Here is a 20662-nt window from a genome sequence, read left to right on the forward strand (position 1 = left end):
CATTAAAAAGCTGAATATAAAATAAATAAGATACTTAAACAAACTTCACAGCTCACTAATACAATTTCTATTGTTAGAACGCTTATAACAATCACAAAAACATTCTCCTTTTTAATATTTAAATTTCCCGGATTGTATCATTGAAGCACAGGATCTTCTTACATGTTGGCAGTATTGTAGGAACAAGCAGTTAAGCCTGAGGATGGGAGTGTTTCCCTGCAGATCTCTCTGCCTCACCTTTCATTCCATTCAGGTTATATACCTTGTTTGCTTTGCTCTCATTGGCTGTCATAGCTGCCATTAAAGGCTCTCTAAATGTGTCATATGTTTCAGCTTGCATGTTCTCTTTTACACCCATATGCAAGTAAAATAAGGAGTGTGGAAAGATAAAACATGCAGCCCGGATATATTGTGCTGTACTGCAAGCTTTTAACTGTTTAGATTCTTTGCAGCAACAGAAGATTAAAACTTTTATTGAATTTGTTGGGATCTGTGTGCAGCTAACATATTCTGATGGCAACACAGACACTGAAATATATATCCGGCATCACTGCCACATCTGAGTCGCAGGTGAAAAAAGCACTAATCAAAACATTTAATAATCCGAGGCCTCTTCAAAGGGATTCTACAAAGCTACAAAGTGAGGAAAGAACCAGTATCAGTACGGAAACAAAAGATTGCAGTTTGTAAGGAACTGTCTCCGCTTTCCTTTTGTGATTTATAATAACCACAGTTGTAATTTAATGCTGAAAACCGGTAAGGCAAATGTTTTTTTTATACATATTGTGGTGCAAAGCTATTCTGATGTGAAGTTTTAATTAATAACTAGATAGAAATGTGGAGAGATTTTTTTTATATAAAAAAAATGATTTGCTTTATTGCGCCCTCTGACCCTTCTTTTCTCTCCAGTTCCTGTTTTCACATTTCCTCTGTCAAATATATTTTTCTACCTTTCAACCTCATCCAACTCCTATCTACTTCACCAACTTCAATCCCATCACCCAACTCTGATCCCATCACCCAACTCCTATCTCACGTCACCCTTTCAGCTCTTTTACATATCTTTCTTCTGCGTATCTTCACCTCACATCGCTCTTCTTTCCAGCCACTTACCTCTGATGTAATCAACCTCATATCCCCACTTGGCTTCTCTTGCCATTCCCCAAAACACTTTATATGCCCTAACCTATGTCTAAATTTACATCTTCAACTTCCATTATAATTACATTAAAAGGACAATATACAACTTGAGATTTTAATATAAAATGTGCATTAATTATTTATTTTACTTCCTTTTCATATAATTTAGCTTAGAAAATTAAGAATTTTCAAATTTGTACTTATAATTTGAAAAGCACACTGCAGACTTCTCAAGACTAACCCTGCTACATATCTTTCCCTGATTGACTTTAGCTAATAACAACTGCAAAAAATGCACTTTATACTAACATAATTATAGTCTTGTCTGCAGACTCAAGCCCAGATTGGCTTCTTAAATAAGGCAAGTAACAAGATGCTCAATTGTTTTAAAAACATTTAGACTTGACTGATATATTATTATAACACGATATAAGATGCCTACTGCCCCTTTAAATGGCAAATAACTCATAAATCCTATTGTTTGCAGTTTCTATGAATCTGATTTTCTATTCTGCCTACACCTATCCTGTAGAGTTAACCTGTATGTGATTGCATGTGGCTCTGTATCTGTGTGCAAAGAAACATAACCATGAACTAATCTCCATCCCCATAAAATAGTTCTTCTTTTATTGTATGTTTATTGTATGTTTGATCATGTCCTCATTTTTATTCGTCAGAAAAGATAGCTCTTCAGCCTTATTTTTAGGCTTAGATCCTAATCAGTTACTCAACACAACTGTCATACTCAAGGTACTCAAAAGTTACATGGCTTAAATAGAGCAGCAGCTCCCGAGTAAAGTGAAGGATATTATTGGGAGCCACTGTAACATAACAGTGATAGTATCTTTTATACAGTTCTCACAACTTGCGCTATGTTTAGCACTACTGCAGATGAATACTACCACCCCATCTTTAGCGCACCTCAATTCTGAAGCTACACCCAGTGCAAAGTCCAGCAGCTACTCCATACGCTTAACTGTCCATATTGCAGACTAAGCTACGGGTTGACAACCGCCACAGGCCTCACACTGGGGGAGATGTTAAGCACAGTTAGGGTCAACTCCTTTGGGTTAGTCATTGTTAGGGCTAACTGCTGTGGGGAGATCTGGACCAGGAGATATAGGTCAATGTGGTTAGGGTTAACTCATGTGGGGATGTTGTGGTTAAGGGTTATATGCAGTCTGAGGATCTGGGTAACACATTTTGACATTAATTATTATAAAGAGTTGCTGTAAGTGTGGGTAGGGTTTATGTGTGTTTGGGGTCTGGAAAGGCAAGTCAAGAGTGTAAGTAGAGCTCACTTACACTCTAGCGTAATTGTAACCCTGGGACTTATTTGAGCAAGCTCAGATGATTCTAAAAATGGCAGCCTCCATGAGCAACACGTGTATATATATATATATATATATATATGTAAAACTATATATATATATATATAAATAAATATATATATATACACGTGTTGCTCATGGAGGCTGCCATCTTTAGAAGCGTAAATTTGCCACAGATGCAATGCTTTGATTACTCGCTGTGAAGAATTTGTACGGGCAGCGTGGTGACAGGAGACGTTGCGTTGGGAACGTTTTTTTCTAAGCTCCCTTACTTGTGACGTCTCCATAGAGCCACGTCATCGCTCAAACAGATGTGCCGGCACTAGCTCTGAGAGCTTGCCGAACGCGGCTTGTGAGTCATCCTTACCCCTCAGAAAATACGTACTTCCTGTACAAATGTGGTGGCAGGTTTTTCTGTGCAACACTGTGTGGCCATGCTGGAATCCCTGCCACAATATTAGTAAAGGAAAATCCATTTATGCAGGAATGCAGGTGGAGCCAAAGACAGAAGACACCCTCCTCTACCAATGCCGTTATTGACTGCGGGGCCAGATTGGGCCCCTACAAACAGTAACATAAGGGGTTACTTGGTCACATTTCATTTCATTTATATAAAAAGAAAAGCACAAATGAGGCCAAACATTTTTTTTTTTTAAAACGGATAGAAAGGTTACAATTGAAATGCGCCTAGGTGCATTTCAATTTTTAATAGAATGCTTGATATACAGTATATACGTCAATTAGCAGAAATGCTTCTAGTAAAAGTTATTACTGATTTTGGGCTATATTACAAGTGGAGCACTAATTTATTGCGAGCCCGTAACTGAGCAAATTTGCCCGTTTACAGGTGCGCGATAAATAACTAGCCATTACAAGTGGCTGGTTATTGCTACCGAGAGCTCGCAGTAGCAATTAGCACTCAGAAAATTAACCAGAGATCAGATCTCTGGTTAATTTTCTAAAAGTGCCTGTATTGCACCCAAAATATAGTATATTTTAGTTTTTATTTATTAAAAAAAGTGTATTTTTTAAAAAAAAATAAAAAACAACTGCCCTAAGCAGTTTTAGGGGGCTAACGTTGGTGGGAGTGGGGTGTTAGAAAAAAACGGCACTAAAAAATGCCTTTACATTGCGAACTATGGAGAACTGTGTTCTCCGTGTAAATATATATGTATATGCTTATAAACATATATATTTATGTGCTAATATGTGTATGTACATATAAACAATACTTATATATGTATATATTCATATATATATATATATATATATATTTACAATCTGCTGCCCAACGCTGCGCAACTTACCCCCTTCGCTACACTAGTTCTCATGCTGTGTCTGATGGCATGAGAACGAGGCTCCCATTGAAGCCTATGGACGTGTGCTCTCGTGAACGCAATGCTTCCATGCAATAGGAACGCGAGATCGCGTTCGCATTCCACCTAACTTTAATAACAGCGCACACTTGCGTGCACTGGTATTACGAATTGAGAGCAAATATTGCTTTCGCAAAAGAGATATTTTGTGCTTAATTTATAATCTAGCCCTTTATATGCTGTGATTGCCCAGTGCCCCGCCATTCACCTTCTCAGATAGTCAGCGGTGGATTGTATACACACCACCCTGATCTCTGAGCAAGCACTCTGATCTTCCAATCACAAGTCACATATGTGCATATGCCAGTGAAATACAGTAATAACTTTTACTAGAAGTATTTTTGCTAATGGTGGTATATTTAAAAAAAAAAAATCTATTTAAATTGACATGAAACCCAGTTTTTTTCTTTCATGATTCAGGATGAGGATGCAGTTTATATCAACTTTCTAATTTACTTCTATTATCAAATTGTCTTCGTTCTCTTGGTATCTTTTGTTGAAATGCAGGGACGTAAGCTCAGGAGCGTGCATGTGATTGGAGCACTATATGGCAGCAGTTTTGCAAGAATGTGATCCATTTGCAAAAGCACTAGATGGTAGCACTATATCCTGCAACCTAGTGCTCCAGACACCTGCTTAGGTTTTTCTTCAATAAAGAATACTATTAGAACAATGCAAATTGAATAATAGAAATAAATTGGAAATGTTTTTTTTTAAATTGTATGCTCTGACTCGAGCATGAAATAATTTTTGGAGGTTTTATGCATCAATGCACATTTACATTTTGACCATTCTTTCCTTTTAAAATGTGGATTATATTTTTGAAAGTCCTGGGAGTGCCTGTCTGTTCTGTGTGTTAGCATTATCACATTGTACATGAGCTGAACATACACCGTGATGTATATGTCATGTATTGATATATGTCATGTGTCCCAGTATAATTGACAACATATATTTTTATTGCGGTCAAATAAATGCGCTGCACAAGTATGCTAAACATGACCCATCTTGTCATATCTATTATGTAATTGCATTCCTAATTGTGCCTGCTGAATCAACATAGGGTGTAGAGCCTGAAGAAAGCTCTGGCTCATCAACATAATTGCAATCCTTTTCTGAAAACAAATATGTATTATTAGCACTTTCCTTGTAGAGTGAAAGTGAGTGAGAATACCAAATAGCCACAAAATAAAGAGAAAATAATATACATTCACAAAGCTGTTAGGCATATTCTGTAGACAAGGGTTGGATTTACATATCTGGCACCCTGATGACTCAGGTGCATCTCTGTTTACTTACTCTGCTTCTTCTCAAAAGTGTAAATATACTCAAATGTACACATTCTCCTGCCCGCTTACAAACACAATATTAAAGGGGCATACAAGTGCAAAAGCATTTTATTATTGCTCTGTGTTTACATATAAATGTGGGTTTAACCCCTGCACTAATGGGAGACAATGAAAAGAGGCACATGTGTTCATCCACCAATCACCAGCTAGCTCCTAGTAGTGCACTGCTGCTCCTGATTCTACCTAGGTATTATTTTCAACAAAAGATACAAAGAAAACAAATTGAATTTGATAAGAGAACTAAACGGAAAAGTCTATTAAAATTGCATGTTCTGTCTGCCCATGTAAGTTGATTTTTTACTTTCCTGTCCCTTTAAACTCTTCATGACGTTCTGATTGGTTGCACACAGTAGCCATGTTTGCAAGGAACAGTATATTAAACAATCACCACATAACCAGCTATAAGCACTCTCTGGTGACACATCAGCATTTATTTAGCTGAATAAATTTTAAGGGATAGATTTATTAAGCAGCGGATGCTGCATTCTACCCCCATTATTTCAGACTCGCCTGAAACAAGAAGCTCACCGCTGCGCCTTAACTTCGCCATCACCTCGTAGGTAGCAGAGTGAAATCATCCCGATCCAATCGTGATGATTGACACTCCCTGCCGATTGGCCACCGGTGAACATTGGGCAGCATTGCACAAGCATTTCACTAGAAATGCTTGTACAATGTTAAATGCCGACAACGTATGCTGTCTGCATTTAGTGAGGTTGAGCGGAAATCATTCACTACAGCGAATCATGTCTGCACGACCATTAATAAATCTACCCCAAAATCTGTCCGTGGTAGCTGTAAATTCAAAGTAATGAAAATAGCTCTAAAGTATGCAAAAAATGAAATAATTGGACTCTATTTTGCCCTATTACACAAAGTATTCTTCTTATTATTATACTTTATTTATAATGTATTAACATACAGCTAGATTTAGAGTTCTGCTGCCTTTGAAATACCGCTGGTATTTAGAGTTCACAGAAGGGCTGCGTTAGGCTCCAAAAAGGGAGCGTAGAGCATAATTTACCGCCACTGCAACTCTCAATACCAGCGGTTCTTACGGACGCGGCCAGCTTCAAAAACGTGCTCGTGCACGATTCCCCCATAGGAAACAATGGGGCCGTTTGAGCTGGAAAAAAATCTAACACCTGCAAAAAAGCAGCGTTCAGCTCCTAACGCAGCCCCATTGTTTCCTATGGGGAAACACTTTCTAAGTCTGCACCTAACACCCTAACATGTACCCCAAGTCTAAACACCCCTAACCTTACACTTATTAACCCCTAATCTGCCTCTCCCGCTATCGCTGACCCCTGCATATTATTATTAACCCCTAATCTGCCGCTCTGTACACCCCGCAACCTACGTTATCCCTATGTACCCCTAATCTGCTGCCCCTAACACCGCCGACCCCTATATTATATTTATTAACCCCTAATCTGCCGCCCCCAACGTCGCCGACACCTACCTACAATTATTAACCCCTAATCTGCCGACCGGACCTCACCGCTACTATAATAAAGTTATTAACTCCTAATCCACCTCACTCCCGCCTCAATAACCCTATAATAAATAGTATTAACCCCTAATCTGCCCTCCCTAACATCACCGACAGCTAACTTCAAGTATTAACCCCTAATCTGCCGACCGGACCTCACCGCTACTGTAATAAATTTATTAACCCCTAAAGCTAAGTCTAACCCTAACACTAACACCCCCCAAGTTAAATATAATTTTCATCTAATTTAGGCCTAGATTTGGAGTTTGGCGGTAGATGGGCTGTTAACGCTACGCAGGCTTTTTTCTGGCCGCACCATAAAATTAACTCTGGTATCGAGAGTCCCAAAAAATGCTGCGTTAGGCTCCAAAAAAGGAGCGTAGAGCATTTTTACCGCAAATGCAACTCTCGATACCAGAGTTGCTTACGGACGCGGCCAGCCTCAAAAACGTGCTCGTGCACGATTCCCCCATAGGAAGCAATGGGGCTGTTTGAGCTGAAAAAAAACCTAACACCTGCAAAAAAGCAGCGTTCAGCTCCTAACGCAGCCCCATTGTTTCCTATGGGGAAACACTTCCTACGTCTGCACCTAACACTCTAACATGTACCCCGAGTCTAAACACCCCTAACCTTACACTTATTAACCCCTAATCTGCCGCCCCCGCTATCGCTGACCCCTGCATTATATTATTAACCCCTAATCTTCCGCTCCGTAAACCGCCGCAACTTACATTATCCCTATGTACCCCTAATCTGCTGCCCCTAACACCGCCGACCCCTGTATTATATTTATTAACCCCTAACCTGCCCCCCACAACGTCGCCGCCAGCTACCTACAATAATTAACCCCTAATCTGCCGAGCGGACCTGAGCGCTACTATAATAAAGTTATTAACCCCTAATCCGCCTCACTAACCCGATCATAAATAGTATTAACCCCTAATCTGCCCTCCCTAACATCGCCGACACCTAACTTCAATTATTAACCCCTAATCTGCCGACCGGAGCTCACCGCTACTATAATAAATGGATTAACCCCTAAAGCTAAGTCTAACCCTAACACTAACACCCCCCTAAATTAAATATAATTTAAATCTAACGAAATTAATTAACTCTTATTAAATAAATTATTCCTATTTAAAGCTAAATACTTACCTGTAAAATACATCCTAATATAGCTACAATATAAATTATAATTACATTGTAGCTATTTTAGGATTAATATTTATTTTACAGGCAACTTTGTAATTATTTTAACCAGGTACAATAGCTATTAAATAGTTAAGAACTATTTAATAGTTACCTAGTTAAAATAATTACAAAATTACCTGTAAAATAAGTCCTAACCTAAGTTATAATTAAACCTAACACTATACTATCAATAAATTAATTAAATAAAATACCTACAATTACCTACAATAAAACCTAACACTACACTATCAATAAATAAATTAAATACAATTCCTACAAATAACTACAATTACATAAACTACCTAAAGTACAAAAAATAAAAAAGAACTAAGTTACAAAAAATAAAAAAATATTTACAAACATAAGAAAAATATTACAACAATTTTAAACTAATTACACCTACTCTAAGCCCCCTAATAAAATAACAAAGACCCCCAAAATAAAAAAATGCCCTACCCTATTCTAAATTAATAGAGTTAAAAGCTCTTTTACCTTACCAGCCCTGAACAGGGCCCTTTGCGGGGCATGCCCCAAGAAAATCAGCTCTTTTGCCTGTAAAAAAAAACATACAATACCCCCCCAACATTACAACCCACCACCCACATACCCCTAATCTAACCCAAACCCCCCTTAAATAAACCTAACACTAAGCCCCTGAAGATCTTCCTACCTTGTCTTCACCTCAACAGGTATCACCGATCCGTCCTGGCATCCGGTGCTGAAGAGGTCCAGAAGAGGCTCCAAAGTCTTCCTCCTATCCGGCAAGAAGAGGACATCCGGACCGGCAAACATCTTCATCCAAGCGGCATCTTCGATCTTCTTCCATCCGGTGCGGAGCGGGTCCATGTTGAAGCAGCCGACGCGGATCCATCCTCTTCTTCCGGCGTCTCCCGACGAATGACGGTTCCTTTAAGGGACGTCATCCAAGATGGCGTCCCTCGAATTCCGATTGGCTGATAGGATTCTATCAGCCAATCGGAATTAAGGTAGGAATATTCTGATTGGCTGATGGAATCAGCCAATCAGAATCAAGTTCAATCCGATTGGCTGATCCAATCAGCCAATCAGATTGAGCTCGTATTCTATTGGCTGTTCCGATCAGCCAATAGAATGCGAGCTCAATCTGATTGGCTGATTGGATCAGCCAATCGGATTGAACTTGATTCTGATTGGCTGATTCCATCAGCCAATCAGAATATTCCTACCTTAATTCCGATTGGCTGATAGAATCCTATCAGCCAATCGGAATTCGAGGGACGCCATCTTGGATGACGTCCCTTAAAGGAACCGTCATTCGTCGGGAGACGCTGGAAGAAGAGGATGGATCCGCGTTGGCTGCTTCAACATGGACCCGCTCCGCACCGGATGGAAGAAGATCGAAGATGCCGCTTGGATGAAGATGTTTGCCGGTCCGGATGTCCTCTTCTTGCCGGATAGGAGGAAGACTTTGGAGCCTCTTCTGGACCTCTTCAGCACCGGATGCCAGGACGGATCGGTGATACCTGTTGAGGTGAAGACAAGGTAGGAAGATCTTCAGGGGCTTAGTGTTAGGTTTATTTAAGGGGGGTTTGGGTTAGATTAGGGGTATGTGGGTGGTGGGTTGTAATGTTGGGGGGGGGTATTGTATGTTTTTTTTTACAGGCAAAAAAGCTGAATTTCTTGGGGCATGCCCCGCAAAGGGCCCTGTTCAGGGCTGGTAAGGTAAAAGAGCTTTTAACTTTAGTAATTTAGAATAGGGTAGGGCATTTTTTAATTTTGGGGGGCTTTGTTGTTTTATTAGGGGGCTTAGAGTAGGTGTAATTAGTTTAAAATTGTTGTAATATTTTTCTTATGTTTGTAAATATTTTTTTATTTTTTGTAACTTAGTTCTTTTTTATTTTTTGTACTTTAGGTAGTTTATGTAATTGTAGTTATTTGTAGGAATTGTATTTAATTTATTTATTGATAGTGTAGTGTTAGGTTTTATTGTAGGTAATTGTAGGTATTTTATTTAATTAATTTATTGATAGTATAGTGTTAGGTTTAATTATAACTTAGGTTAGGACTTATTTTACAGGTAATTTTGTAATTATTTTAACTAGGTAACTATTAAATAGTTCTTAACTATTTAATAGCTATTGTACCTGGTTAAAATAATTACAAAGTTGCCTGTAAAATAAATATTAATCCTAAAATAGCTACAATGTAATTATAATTTATATTGTAGCTATATTAGGATGTATTTTACAGGTAAGTATTTAGCTTTAAATAGGAATAATTTATTTAATAAGAGTTAATTAATTTCGTTAGATTTAAATTATATTTAACTTAGGGGGGTGTTAGTGTTAGGGTTAGACTTAGCTTTAGGGGTTAATCCATTTATTATAGTAGCGGTGAGCTCCGGTCGGCAGATTAGGGGTTAATAATTGAAGTTAGGTGTCGGCGATGTTAGGGAGGGCAGATTAGGAGTTAATACTATTTATGATCGGGTTAGTGAGGCGGATTAGGGGTTAATAACTTTATTATAGTAGCGCTCAGGTCCGGTCGGCAGATTAGGGGTTAATAAGTGTAGGCAGGTGGAGGCGACGTTGAGGGGGGCAGATTAGGGGTTAATAAATATAATATAGGGGTCGGCGGTGTTAGGGGCAGCAGATTAGGGGTACATAAGGATAACGTAGGTGGCGGCGCTTTGCGGTCGGCAGATTAGGGGTTAATTATTGTAAGTAGCTGGCGGCGACGTTGAGGGGGGCAGGTTAGGGGTATATATAAAAATATAATACAGGGGTCGGCGGTGTTAGGGGCAGCAGATTAGGGGTACATAAGTATAACGTAGGTGGCGGTCGGCAGATTAGGGGTTAAAAAAATTTAATGGAGTTGCGGCGATGTGGGGGGACCTCAGTTTAGGGGTACATAGGTAGTTTATGGGTGTTAGTGTACTTTAGAGTACAGTAGTTAAGAGCTTTATGAACCGGCGTTAGCCCAGAAAGCTCTTAACTACTGACTTTTTTCGGCGGCTGGAGTTTTGTCGTTAGATGTCTAACGCTCACTTCAGAAACGACTCTAAATACCGGCGTTAGGAAGATCCCATTGAAAAGATAGGATACGCAATTGACGTAAGGGGATCTGCGGTATGGAAAAGTCGCGGCTGAAAAGTGAGCGTTAGACCCTTTAATCACTGACTCCAAATACCGGCGGTAGCCTAAAACCAGCGTTAGGAGCCTCTAACGCTGGTTTTCACGGCTAACGCCAAACTCCAAATCTAGGCCTAAATAAATTAACTCTTCTTAAATAAATTATTCCTATTTAAAGCTAAATACTTACCTGTAAAATAAACCCTAATATAGCTACAATATAATTTATAATTATATTGTAGCTATTTTAGGATTAATATTTATTTTACAGGTAACTTTGTATTTATTTTAACCAGGTACAATAGCTATTAAATAGTTAATAACTATTTAATAGCTACCTAGTTAAAATAATTACAAAATTACCTGTAAAATAAATCCTAACCTAAGTTACAATTAAACCTAACACTACACTATCAATAAATTAATTACATACAAATACCTACAAATAAATACAATTAAATAAACTAACTAAAGTACAAAAAATAAAAAAAGAACTAAGTTACAAAAAATAAAAAAATAATTTACAAACATTATAAAAATATTACAACAATTTTAAGCTAATTACACCTACTCTAAGCCCCCTAATAAAATAACAAAGCCCCCCAAAATAAAAAAAATGCCCTACCCTATTCTAAAATACAAATAGAAAAGCTCTTTTACCTTACCAGCCCTTAAAAGGGCCTTTTGCGGGGCATGCCCCAAAGAATTCTGCTCTTTTGCCTGTAAACAAAAACATACAATACCCCCCCCCCCAACATTACAACCCATTACCCACATACCCCTAATTTAACCCAAACCCCCCTTAAATAAACCTAACACTAAGCCCCTGAAGATCTCCCTACCTTATCTTCACCACGCCGGGTATTACCTATCCGCCCAGAAGAGGATCCGAAATCTTCATCCAAGCCCAAGCGAGGGCTGAAGAGGTCCATCATCGGGCTGAAGAGGTCCATCATCGGGCTGAAGAGGTCCATCATCCGGCTGAAGTCTTGATCCAAGCGGGGGCTGAAGAGATCCATCATCCGGCTGAAGTCTTCTATCAAGCGGCATCTTCAATCTTCTTTCTTCCGGATCCATCTTCATCCCGCCGATGCGGAACATCCATCCTGGCCGATGACTTCCCGACGAATGACGGTTCCTTTAAGGGACGTCATCCAAGATGGCGTCCCTCGAATTCCGATTGGCTGATAGGATTCTATCAGCCAATCAGAATTAAGGTAGGAAACTTCTGATTGGCTGATGGAATCAGCCAATCAGATTCAAGTTCAATCCGATTGGCTGATCCAATCAGCCAATCAGATTGAGCTCGCATTCTATTGGCTGTTCCGATCAGCCAATCAGCCAATCAGAATTTTCCTACCTTAATTCCGATTGGCTGATAGAATCCTATCAGCCAATCGGAATTCGAGGGACGCCATCTTGGTTGACGTCCCTTAAAGGAACCATCATTCGTCGGGAAGTCGTCGGCCAGGATGGATGTTCCGCGTCGGCGGGATGAAGATGGATCCGGAAGAAAGAAGATTGAAGATGCCGCTTGATAGAAGACTTCAACCGGATGATGGATCTCTTCAGTCCCCGCTTGGATCAAGACTTCAGCCGGATGATGGATCTCTTCAGCCCAGCTTGGATCAAGACTTCAGCCGGATGATGGACCTCTTCAGCCCGATGATGGACCTCTTCAGCCCGATGATGGACCTCTTCAGCCCGATGATGGACCTCTTCAGCCCCCGCTTGGGCTTGGATGAAGATTTCGGAGCCTCATCTGGATGGATTGGTGATACCCGGCGTGGTGAAGATAAGGTAAGGAGATCTTCAGGAGCTTAGTGTTAGGTTTATTTAAGGGGGGTTTGGGTTAGATTAGGGGTATGTGGGTGGTGGGTTGTAATGTTGGGGGGGTATTGTATGTTTTTGTTTATAGGCAAAAGAGCAGAATTCTTTGGGGCATGCCCCGCAAAAGGCCCTTTTAAGGGCTGGTAAGGTAAAAGAGCTTTTCTATTTGTATTTTAGAATAGGGTAGGGCATTTTTTTATTTTGGGGGGCTTTGTTATTTTATTAGTGGGCTTAGAGTAGGTGTAATTAGCTTAAAATTGTTGTATTATTTTTATAATGTTTGTAAATTATTTTTTTATTTTTTGTAACAGTTCTTTTTTTATTTTTTTGTACTTTAGTTAGTTTATTTAATTGTATTTATTTGTAGGTATTTGTATGTAATTAATTTATTGATAGTGTAGTGTTAGGTTTAATTGTAACTTAGGTTAGGATTTATTTTACAGGTAATTTTGTAATTATTTTAACTAGGTAGCTATTAAATAGTTATTAACTATTTAATAGCTATTGTACCTGGTTAAAATAAATACAAAGTTACCTGTAAAATAAATATTAATCCTAAAATAGCTACAATATAATTATAATTTATATTGTAGCTATATTAGGGTTTATTTTACAGGTAAGTATTTAGCTTTAAATAGGAATAATTTATTTAATAAGAGTTAATTTATTTTGTTAGATAAAAATTATATTTAACTTAGGGGGGTATTAGTGTTAGGGTTAGACTTAGCTTTAGAGGTTAATACATTTATTAGAGTAGCGGTGAGGTCCAGTCGGCAGATTAGGGGTTAATACTTGAAGTTAGGTGTCGGTGATGTTAGGGAGGGCAGATTAGGGGTTAATACTATTTATTATAGGGTTTTTGAGGCGGGAGTGAGGCGGATTAGGGGTTAATAACTTTATTATAGTAGCGGTGAGGTCCGGTCAGCAGATTAGGGGTTAATAATTATAGGTAGGTGGCGGCGACGTTGGGGGCGGCAGATTAGGGGTTAATAAATATAAAATAGGGGTCTGCTGTGTTAGGGGCATCAGATTAGGGGTACATAGGGATAATGTAGGTTGCGGCGGTGTGCAGTCGGCAGATTAGGGGTTAAAAATTTTTATTAGAGTGACGGCGATGTGGGGGGGCCTCGGTTTAGGGGTACATAGGTAGTTTATGGGTGTTAGTATACTTTATAGCACAGTAGTTAAGAGTTTTATGAACCGGCGTTAGCCCAGAAAGCTCTTAACTCCTGACTTTTCTCTGCGGCTGGAGTCTTGTCGTTAGAGTTCTAATGTTCACTTCAGCCAAGACTCTAAATACCGGCGTTAGAAAGATCCCATTGAAAAGATAGGATACGCAATAGGCGTAAGGGGATCTGCGGTATGGAAAAGTTGCGGCTGGAAAGTGAGTGTTAGACCCTTTCCTGACTGACTCTAAATACCAGCGGGCGGCCAAAACCAGCGTTAGGAGCCCCTAACGCTGGTTTTGACGGCTAACGCAGAACTCTAAATCTAGGCGATAGTCTGCAGTCCTGTCCATAGGTAAAATAATGATATAAAACTTTTAAGAGAGAAGACAAAATCTGACAAACAAATAGAGAAGGAATCAAGGGCCCTATTCCCCTAGGAGCTTACAATCTAAGGTAGGAAGGTGAGAAACAGGAGGTGAGGCCTGCAATGGTAAGAATGATGTTAATACAGAGTTAGATGAGGGCGATTATTAGGGAAGTGAACCTTATTTGCTAGAGTTGGGTGGTTGTCTTCCCTGAACAAAAATATCTTTAGGGAAAGAAGACAGGAAAGTCTCACAGCGCAGGAAGAGTGCTCCACAGGGTAGGTGCTGCACGAGAGAAGTCCTGCAGCCTAGCATGGGAAGAGGTGATTATAGAAGACGCAAGGAGCAGCTCATTGTTGGACCTTACAGGGCGGGCTGGAGTATATTTGTTGATTAGTGAGGACAGGTAGTGGGGAGCGGCGTTGGTAATGGCTTTGTAGATCAGGGTTAGCATTTTGAATTTATATACAATCTGCAAAGCAGTGGTTTTACCATTAGTAAGTTTTTTTTAAAAATGCACTAATTTACATTGCTTTAAGATACTTACTTTATATTGGATATTCTTAGTGATGCCAATCATAACATAGGTACATGTCACAATTTGCTTCTAAATCAGTTCATTTTACATATCAGTTGCTCTCAACCTGTATTACTTCAAACACCCATTGTGACTCTTCTGATGTATTTCATAATATGCATGTGACACTGCAATACACAATACTGTAGAAATTTAAAAAACAAAACCCATAGTAATCTCTCTCTCTCTGTCTCTCTTTATGGAGCAGTAAACAGCTTGTTATTAAGACATTTCTGTTGTCCTGCTATAGTATAACATCAGCCAAGTTTAAACATTTTTAAAGCAAATTAACATGTTTGCTGCAAATGTTTTTCAGTAACCAGACTCCACCCACCACTTGCTTTATTTGGTAGAACCAGTCCAGACTTTCATCCGGAGAAGACTAACTACGGTCATTATGTTAAAAAGTGCATTGTTTTGCAGTTATCTGCCTAACCCAATTATAAAAAGATATAAAAAAAAGTCTAAAGGGTGCTTCTACAGGTCTGAGAATTAGATTTTCAGAGCTAAGTTACATGAAAAGGAGGGGGAGGGAAAATAAATAATGAAAATATATTACAAAGTTGTTTTTATTTCTAAACATTTTAATTAAAATGTCAAGGTGTTTACTGACCCTTTTGCCACTTTGTGGAATGTAAGTGTTGGATAAAATAGTGTTTGTTAAATGCATATGAACTAATAAAAATAACTAATATCATTACAAAACTCACTCTTGCTTGTATACTTTAGGTACAAGATTTCATGCAGAAAACACATGTATTTCATAAATCATGTCCATGAGGAGATTTAACAAAAAACAGTCAAAGACGTTTAAAGTTAAAATTATAACAATGGATTCTGAAATGGAACACAACTGTGAGGTGAGTTTTGAATTTGCATGTAATGTATAAAGGAACATTTCTACATATAATCAATGCATTAGTAATTAAACAGATGGTCATATATTTAACTAGAAACATATTTAGATATTTTCCAAAGCTACCTAAAAAATATTCAAGTTCAAGGGTAATGTTCTCATCAGGACTACTTGTGCACGACTGTTCCAGTGTCAAGTTCAAGTGTAATGTCCTCATCAGGACTACTTGTGCACGACTGTTCCAGTGTCAAGTTCAAGTGTAATGTCCTCATCAGGGCTACTTGTGCACGACTGTTCCAGTGTCAAGTTCAAGTGTAATGTCCTCATCAGGACTACTTGTGCACGACTGTTCCAGTGTCAAGTTCAAGTGTAATGTCCTCATCAGGACTACTTGTGCACGACTGTTCCAGTGTCAAGTTCAAGTGTAATGTCCTCATCAGGACTACTTGTGCACGACTGTTCCAGTGTCAAGTTCAAGTGTAATGTCCTCATCAGGACTACTTGTGCACGACTGTTCCAGTGTCAAGTTCAAGTGTAATGTCCTCATCAGGACTACTTGTGCACGACTGTTCCAGTGTCAAGTTCAAGTGTAATGTCCTCATCAGGACTACTTGTGCACGACTATTCCAGTGTCAAGTTCAAGTGTAATGTCCTCATCAGGACTACTTGTGCACGACTGTTCCAGTGTCAAGTTCAAGTGTAATGTCCTCATCAGGACTACTTGTGCACGACTGTTCCAGTGTCAAGTTCAAGTGTAATGTCCTCATCAGGACTACTTGTGCACGACTGTTCCAGTGTCAAGTTCAAGTGTAATGTCCTCATCAGGACTATTTGTGCACGACTGTTCCAGTGTCAAGTTCAAGTGTAATGTCCTCATCAGGACTACTTGTGCACGACTGTTCCAGTGTCAAGTTCAAGTGTAATGTCCTCATCAGGGCTACTTGTGCACGACTGTTCCAGTGTCAAGTTCAAGTGTAATGTCCTCATCAGGACTACTTGTGCACGACTGTTCCAGTGTCAAGTTCAAGTGTAATGTCCTCATCAGGACTACTTGTGCACGACTGTTCCAGTGTTTGATGTAAAATATTATCATCAGGTTCCTCAAACGTCTTATAAAACGAATAAACAATTTTACAAAACCGGAGTTAAACACAGTCCGCTTCTGCTTTTTTTTGGGAAGAAATTAGGCATAATCACCTCTTGTGTGATTCGAGTAATACTAAAGGGATATTAAACCTAAACACTTTATTTTGTGATTCAGACAGAGCAAACCATTTTTTAAAAGTTTCCAATTTACTTCTATTATCAAATTTGCTTTGTACCTATAATATTCTGTGTTAAAGAGATACCTAGGTAGGCATCTGTAGCATTATATGACAGGAAATAGAGCTGCCATCTAGTGCTCTTGCAAATGTATAACATTCTTGCCAAACTGCTGCTTTATAGGGCTCCTAAAATGGGCTGGCTCCTAAGCATACATCCCTGCTTTTCAACAAAAGATACCAAGAGGAGGAATAATTGATATTAGAAGTAATTTAGAAAGTTGTTTAAAATTGTATACTGTATCTGAATTATTAAAGACAAATTTTGGGTTTCATGTCCCTTTATGGAATTTGTAGTAAAGACAAATTTAAAACCTTTTCTTCACTCATAGGAGAAACGTTTTCACCAGTGAAATGCGGCCCGGTCTCTAGGATGGTGGTCACTAACATAGGAATATGAATGTGCAGTGTTTTACAGTATGAGAAGGTGCATAGCTAAACTTGCTCTGAGTTTTGCTGCAGCCTCATTTTGCATCATGACACCTCATATTTACAATGAAGTAACAAATGGAGGGTTAAAAGTGAACTGCAACTGAATGCAGCACATCTCTCTACTGGGGAATTCTAGTAAGAAACTGAAACCCATTGTATTAATGCCCAGTAGCTGATAGTGACAACTCCCTTAGCTTTATTGGTAGATAGTGACATTCCTTAAAAAACATGGAAGGATTTTTTTGTTTATTCATTAAAGGAACATACATTTTAAAAAAGTCTGACGATTGCTGATTCATAGCCATGTTTTAAATAAATGGTGTGATAATTTTTAGACAAACTCTTCCACGAATAAATCATGGGCATGTCTTTCTAAATCGTGCACACAATTAGTTTTTTTATTGGCTATTACAAACAATCGCAGTCAGAGAAAATGACAAGTAACAGCACTTAAATTATACATATGATCAATAAAAATATATAAAGTGTTACAAGATACATTTTTCAGAGCTGTACACTTAGCTAGTTTGTGAAAACAATGTAAACGTATTGTAGATAAATATATTAAAAAGAAAAACAAGAGAAAAAAAAATAAAAATGTTAAGGTTGTTCTTAAAGGGACACTGAACCCAATTTTTTTTCTTTTGTGATTCAGATAGAGCATGCACTTTTAAGCAACTTTCGAATTAACTCCTATTATCAATTTTTCTTCGTTAACTTGCTATCTTTATTTGAAAAAGAAGGCATCTAGGCTTCTTTTTTGGTTCAGACCTCTGGACAGCACTTTTTATTGGTGGATGAATTTATCCACCAATCAGCAAGAATAACCCAGGTTATTCACCAAAAATGGGCCGGCATCTAAACTTACATTCTTGCCTTTAAAATAAAGATACCAAGAGAATGAAGAAAATTTGATAATAGGAGTAAATTAGAAAGTTGCTTAAAATTGTATGCTCTGTCTGAATCACAAAAGAAAAAATGTGGGTTTAGTGTCCCTTTAATCTATACTGACAATATTGAGCTACCCATTTTGGTATATAGTAGCTTAATTATAATTTTTATGTCCATTCTCTACTTGTCAAAGGCCTTTTGTTTAAATTTCTGATTAATTTATGCCTCCCAAATAAGAATTATTCTAAAAAAAAATCATGTTTAGTGATTTGTACGATATTACTTATTTTATCTACACATTGTGCTATCGACGGGGTAATATCAGTTTTCCATGAAATAGCAATTAGCGGTTTTGTGCTATTACTCCCAATTTGAAGCATAACGGGCTATGGGGAAATTTTTTTGGAGGTTTATTAAGCAGCCAAATAAGAGGATCTAAATGTATTTTACACCCTTTCTTTAACAATCTTTTCAACCATATATGGCCCATTTCTCTCACCACTTGACCGCACCTCCAATACAAATGTACAGTATGTGAATATAATTTTTGAAGATGGGAAGGGGTAAAGTACCTTCTATGTAATATTTTAAAATTTAGTTCTTGTGTCTGGGTGGAAATAGAAGATTTCATAGTACCCCTGAATATTTTTTGAGTATCACTCAGAGTTATGTTACACCTAAGTTCTTTCTCCTATTGTTTAACAAATGATGTTCCAGACCTGGTGGATCTTGTTGTATAAAATTATATACAATAGATAAGGTATGCCTTATGGGGTTTTTATCATGCATAATCAAGCATGTTTTTTTATTTTTATGATTGGAAATGTGAGAATGTACTTATTAGTAAAAGTACCAATTCTTAATAATGAGTAACTCATCTCCAAATTCCATATTAGTTCGTAATTTACTATCTCTTGTGATGAGGTACAAGGGATTTTCCTACCTGTTTACAAAGGTATAAGATGCAATATTAAAATTCAGTAAAATCTGGATTCTCCAGAATGGGGTCAAAGGAGATGGTTTTGAAGATATAAAAGGATAATCGACTATTGATTTGTTCCACATTCTAAAGTTCTTCTCAATTATCTTATTCCCATTTGTAATTAAACTTCTTTGTGATGAATTAAGCCAACATTGAGAACCTAGATGTCTAACCTATGTAATGTTGTGTTTTATACCTACCCAAACTTTATTATGGGCATTAATATGCCAATCTACCACTCATTAGAGAAAACTTGCATGCTTATATTTACTATATTTGGTAGGAAAAGGGATTTAACATTGAGATACACACATATACATGTCTAAAGATACATATGTATGTATATATATATATATATATATATATATATATACACACACACATATATAAACATAAATACATATGTACACACAAATATACAGTATATATATATATATATATATATATATATATATATTGCAGTTAAGTATATAAAACATGTAAAAGCATATTTATGCAATATTCATATTTAATAAATGTGTTGTACCGTGTATTTACTGTAAATATTTCACATTCCAATGTTCTGCACACATCAGAATTATATATATATATCTCTGTATGTATCTATACCAATATATAATCGTGTGTGTGTGTGTGTATATATATATATATATATATATATATATATATATATATATGTATATTTATAGGTATAGATATATACTGTACCAAAAAAACATCAGATATATATATAGAAATATTTATTTATGAGTAAACAAAACATATTCTGTTATTTGAAGAACACTGGAATGTGAAATATTCATATTTTCATGTTGGGTTAGCACAAATGAGAACATGCAATCGTGTTTTTTTCCACTTTTTTGTTTTCATTGACTATAGGGGAATATGTGAACGCACACACGATATTCTAACTTCGGCTTTTTGCGATTGTTGGGTTAGTGTAAGAGTGAAAACAGTTTACTTTCAACTCGCAACCTGACGAGTATAAAAAGCTTACTTCGAGCGTAATTAATGCTCGAGGAGGAGCGTTAATTTGCACTCCACTCGTAACCTGGCCAAGTTTTGTGGACCGCCAAGATGATAAATCAGCAGAAATGTGTTTTTTTTATTGATTAATGATTCAGTTTTATTAAATCTGGGTAAGTTCTGAGTAGATATATACCGAGGTATTTAATAGAAATTGGTTGCCAATAGAAAGGACATACTTTGTGTAGATGCAATAGCAAATCTGATGGAACATTAAAGGGAC

The 20662-nt window shown here is 37.7% G+C and overlaps 1 protein-coding gene across 2 annotated transcripts in view; it reads left to right on the top strand.

The window, feature by feature from the left end:
- The first annotated feature begins 312 nt into the window (after positions 1-312).
- The window catches only part of LOC128653902 (merlin), a 207576-nt gene continuing 187226 nt past the window's right edge, over positions 313-20662 (top strand). For both annotated transcript variants that reach the window (XM_053707462.1, XM_053707463.1), the window contains exons 1-2: positions 313-756; positions 15660-15790. In XM_053707462.1, the coding sequence (XP_053563437.1) occupies positions 15701-15790 (90 nt within the window). In that variant the 5' untranslated portion in view covers positions 313-756; positions 15660-15700. The remainder of the gene's footprint in view (positions 757-15659; positions 15791-20662) is intronic.

The sequence above is a fragment of the Bombina bombina genome, chromosome 3 (genome assembly GCF_027579735.1).
Source record: "Bombina bombina isolate aBomBom1 chromosome 3, aBomBom1.pri, whole genome shotgun sequence".
Classification (NCBI taxonomy): Eukaryota; Metazoa; Chordata; class Amphibia; order Anura; family Bombinatoridae; genus Bombina; species Bombina bombina.